The sequence below is a fragment of the Rhipicephalus microplus genome, chromosome 5 (genome assembly GCF_043290135.1).
Source record: "Rhipicephalus microplus isolate Deutch F79 chromosome 5, USDA_Rmic, whole genome shotgun sequence".
NCBI lineage: Eukaryota > Metazoa > Arthropoda > Arachnida > Ixodida > Ixodidae > Rhipicephalus > Rhipicephalus microplus.
Genome location: NC_134704.1, coordinates 32,418,018 through 32,423,209, shown reverse-complemented (window position 1 = coordinate 32,423,209; position 5,192 = coordinate 32,418,018). Strand labels below are relative to the sequence as shown.

Here is a 5,192-nt window from a genome sequence, read left to right as displayed (position 1 = left end):
ATTTCACTCCATTTTCTGCGTTTGCGGAGTTAGCAAAGTATAGTCTAAAAGCGTGAAATACTGCCTGGATCAACGCTTTGTGCTGATACTCCGCGTGTTTTATCAAGAAATAAATGGTGAGGAGATAGCGCTTGTGGGGAGGGTCGTGAAGTCGCCGAAAAAAGAACTACTGTCTCGCCTTTCAACTCGGTGTGGTTTATAAGGTCAATTGAATATACCGAGACTCAGGAGATTTTGTTGGGTGACTGTGGCTAAAATATGAAAAGTGGGCTTTGAAACCCGTGACGCAACAGGCGGCAGTTTAGCGCGAAATTCGAAACCACGACGTTGGCCTTGATTATCTCCGCTCTTAACCCTTTCTTGCATGCTGTCCTCTGCGAGGGTGGAAATATCGACCTAAGAGTTCTTGTATTAAAATTTATCAATCTAAGCCACCTCTTTATTTCACTTTAATGTCCATTGAAAGACACTTGTCTGTATAGCAATAAAGTCTGTGCCTCTGGCTATATGCGAAGTCGTCTCTGCGCGAAATGAATGCCCAGATTTGCTTTAGTCAATGAGCCAGAAAAGTCTCTTAGCTCGATACAAGTGGTTTGTACAGCCCGCTTACGTGTGGCATGGCATATGGCCGTGTACAGCAATTGTTTCCCTCAGCTGTCGACGTTAAAGCGCTTTCTCCAGCGCAATACTGTGGTATTACGTGAATATTTTGTCCACGCTATACAACACATCGACGTCGTTTTTTTTTTCTGGTTATTCGATTTGAGCTAAAGCACCACGTAAGCCGTACGAAAGCGGGCACCGTGGGAGGATGTCATAAAAGAATAATACGTAAATATTTAATTTAGAAGCAGAGCAATATAAATAGCTAGCCGTGGTCTCTTGTCTGACATTTTTCATTACTTTCACTTTTTTCATCAACACGATTGCTAACGTTAGATACTATAATAAGCTCTCTGGAACTTGCTTTCCTTTATTTTCGTTCGCTTCTAGGTGCACCCATTATGCATACTTACTGATCATCTAATAAACACTCGCAAAATATGCGTACTGTGATACATGCAAACAAAAACAGTTCCGACACGAAACACCTGGGAAGATGCTATTTTGTCCACTTTGCGCAACATGACAATCACGCGTGACTCACAACAAAGACTTCATTCATAGAGGAAACGAGGTGAATTCAAGAAGGCGTATATTCACATTTATTTACTTTGTGTAAATTTCCCCGTAAATTCTCTCCTTGGCACAAACAAATAAATAAAAAAGACATCGTTGTTTGTCCCCGTCTGCTTGTGAGGATATAATAAAGCGATACTTTGGTAATTCGACACTAGGAAGCTAATTGTAGTCACTCATACAGCTGCATTCAGTGAAACCCAATCACGGTTCTCGTAGCGTTCTGTTTACAAATTAGCTAAGGAAAGAAGAGAATGGTAAATTTAAGACTCGTTAAGAGTGTTACACGTAATTATTCGTGAAACTAAACCATGATGAGGTCGTCAAGTAAGAATTAAACAATTCATTACCAACAAAATATGCAAGTAAGCACAGCACAATGTTAAGCTCCGAGGCTTTGACTTTTCTTTTTGCATTTTGTATTGTTGGTAACATTTCCCACAATCGGTATTCAAAGCCATCTGCGATTGTGGGGTCTCACATTCAGATCTCAATATATAAGGCACGCAGAAGTCGTCCTTTGCCGCCAAAGAGGAATAACTAATGGGGCTTTTTTCGCTCGAGTACTTGATTTAGAAATATTTTTCAGCTACACGCCGCATTGGAAGAATCTTCGTTCCCAGTGCTTCCCTTTGCGAGTGAACCTCTTGTTCGCTCGTAAGCACCAAAAAAAAAACTGTCGAAAAACGTTTGTTTCTGTAAAACTAAAAACAGCAAAAGAAGCAACAAGCACTAAGGTACGCTTTTGAAGTAATCACTTTCTTTTCACACTCTTGCTATACTGCTCTATGGTCATCGCGAAATATACATCTATACGCACTTTACGCAAACTTTGACCAATTTTAGGCTGGGCTCTTGTCACGTGTTGGTCTCATTGGATTGTTATCTGGAAACTCAAAACACACTGCTAATATAACCAGTGAAAATTTCCAAGTGGGGAAGTTCTCGGCTGCACTTGAATTGACATGATTGAATTTTTTTTAGTCTTGCGCAGGCCACAACTTTTCGCACAGAGAGACAGAGAAAGTGTGAGGAAAGGCAGGGAGGTTAACCAAGCTTGTCTCGGTTGGCTACCCTATACTTGGGGTGAGGTAAAGGGTAAATAATAGAAAAAGATTGAGAAAATTAAAGAATATTGAGAAATAGATTTTGCAATCAGCCTATACCACTTGGGAAAATGTGGAAGTCATGAATGCAAACGCTCTAAAACAAAAAAAGTGATGAAAGAAAAGTTAAATAACAAGCAAAGTGAAAAAATAAAAAATAAATACTTAGAAGTATAAATTGTGCGCATGATGGCTATTACAAAGCCCTGCCGGACAGGTTGGGAAAGTCGCTGGAAAAAATTTCACCAAGTGTTGACGCGGCACACATTCGCACACACACACGACTGCACGCGTCTTGGTGCTATAGGTACGCCCAAGCAAGTGCCGACGCTAATATACAAACCCCTTCGCCCCTTCGAAGGTTCTTTTTCACGCACCGCCACCCTCGAAATCACGATCTTTCGGCATGATCAACGCGGCATCACGTTTCGTTTCACACACGAATCTCAAGCACGCGCAAACATATACAATCGAGTTATCCAGTAAGGCGACACAAAAAAAGATCCCCTGCGCTGGACACGTGCACACCGCCCTTGACACATTGACGATAACTCGCCGCTGGGGAGCCAACAAAATCATCAACTCTACGCAGCTGCCCGGGAGTGCATTCGGCAAAGCAGATGTCAGGAACAAATTGAATTTTTCTCAACCGTGCAACAACTGCGTGACACAGTCGCGACTGCAGCTGCAGCAATGTGGGCCGCCTCCAACCGCTGTTCGCTGCGTCCCGGAGTTGCAGCGTTTGAAAGCTGTCCGGTGACGAGCTGTCCATGTAATCTTTTGGCCACTTCGCGACTACGAATGCATACGACACTGGTCGTAACGAAACGTACAGGTGGGGGCAGGGAAACCCAACGAATCACCTTATCCGATGAAACAAGTGACAGAACACTCTCACGTCCAGTTCCTTGGCCAACAAGTCGGACAGTTCGTAGAGGTCCATGTCAGTGAAGATGTGCACCGACGTGTCCTTAGTGGCGTGGTTCTTGATGGCCGCGTTCCAGCGGTCGCGGCCGAGCACCTTGCATACGTCCTTAACCAGCAGTTCGACGTTAGGTGGTGAGGTCATTTTCACGCCATTGGTCGGTCGGTACACGAGGAACTCATCGTCGACGAGGATAACGACCAACCTTCCGCGCTTTTTGGACATCACCAGTTCTTCCAGCAGGTCCTGGCGCAGGAGGCGCACGTAGACCTGGCCCGGGTTTTCGGGGTCTTCGTAGCACTCCATGCCAACCTTCCTGAAGCACCAGCGACTTCGCACCCGTATGCCGTCGCCGCCGATCTGCGTCGCTAAAGAGCTGACAGCCGTCGCAGGTGTTGCGTGTGTGTCTTCTCCAATATTCTCCAAGGGGTTTCGCCGCTCGCTCTTTGTAGAACAATGCGTTTTCGAGCGAAAGAGCGTTTTGCGAGTTCCCTCTTTGAGCAAGACGGATGCGGAGAGAGAAGATGTTCGCTTTGTAGTCCCCGCTGCGTATTGCGACGGCCTGCGTTGCGGGAGAGACCGCAGTATACTTTTGAAGGTCGGCGTTGTCCCAAGCCTCCGTCGACGAGCGCTGGCTACACAGGTGTTCCGACCGCCTAGCGCTGACCCTACGGAGCCACGTAGCGAGGGAAAGATGCGCACGCACCGCGTTAGGAGCCGTCGTCCTTTAATAGAGGCGCGACGATAACGTGGAACGCCGGGCGGCAGGGGCAGCGAGGGTATCCGGAGTGCACTTTGAGACCATCGTATACGCGAGCGGGCCGTTGGCGTTATCAGCGCAGGAAACGCCGCGCTATTGCGGCCGTCCTCTCTCAAACCTCCCCCACTGCGTTCCCCCTTGCCGGCGGCGGCGCAAGCCCTCCACTTCAAAGCCCCGCACACGTCAGCTACGACGTGGCCCAACTATACGGTCGTGCATGCTTGCCTCGCAATAGCCCGCTCGCTTTTTCAGCGTATACTGCAGTGTGCCTCCTCCTCCTCGTACTTTTTCTTTCCGTTCCCGTTACGGCTCTCGCCTAATCCTTTTTTTTCCTTGTGTGTCGTATTTCCCATTCTCTCTCGCCCATTGTTTTTCGTGTCTCTTATAGCTCCCCCGACCTCACGATAAGTTTCTTTTTCTTGCCCCGGACGTGCTAACTTGCGTCGCCGCTTTTCCAGTTTTGTACCTCATCTTTCTCAATACGTCTTGAAACCGCCAGCTTGCACCGCGATGCCGCCGAATCCGGAGAGCATTCGCTCAGTCGGTCGCTAAGATTATCCGTCTTGAAATGCGATCCACTCGGTGGGTTGAACGGGGGATGCCCAGAACAGAGACGGCATTCATCCCGATGTCAGGACCTTTTGTGCCCCGCGAGCCGGAATTGTTCGGGGCCCAAGCAGGGGCGTACAGGTATGCCGAGTTTGCAGGAAATCCTAATTACTGGTGGTAATCACGATGATGGTAGCGTTTTATTGCGTATAAGGGCCAAATGTGGCCGTAGGTACTGGTGATCCGCGATTGCAGTTGGTGATTCAGACCACGTAATGAATCGTCATTAATAAATTAAATACAAGGAATCTTAGGTCGGCAAAAGAAGGTGGAGCTCACACAGATTCTTTCAACAAATAAGTATTGCGCTTTGAACTGGGACTCACGATAATAATAATAATAATAATAATAATAATAATAATAATAATAATAATAATAATAATAATAATAATAATAATAATAATAATAATAATAATAATAATAATAATAATAATAATAATAATATGTGAGGTATTCCGAAATTATAACTGACAGACCCCTACTCACGGGTTGATCTGAGCCTTGGTGAGTTTTAGTGAGTCGACTCATCGACTCATGTATGAGTACGCCGACATTCAATGGGTCGACGCAGTTAGGCAGCCCTGTGAGGGGAATAAAATCACTGCACAAACGC

At 46.1% G+C, this 5,192-nt stretch overlaps 1 protein-coding gene across 1 annotated transcript; it reads right to left on the bottom strand.

Moving 5' to 3' along the window:
* Nucleotides 1–1,182: 1,182 nt before the first annotated feature.
* Nucleotides 1,183–4,049, bottom strand: LOC119174752 (uncharacterized). Its single transcript, XM_037425794.2, has one exon. The coding sequence runs from the start codon at nt 3,514–3,516 to the stop codon at nt 3,145–3,147; it is 372 nt and encodes a 123-aa protein (XP_037281691.1). The 5' UTR covers nt 3,517–4,049; the 3' UTR covers nt 1,183–3,144.
* Nucleotides 4,050–5,192: the final 1,143 nt, after the last annotated feature.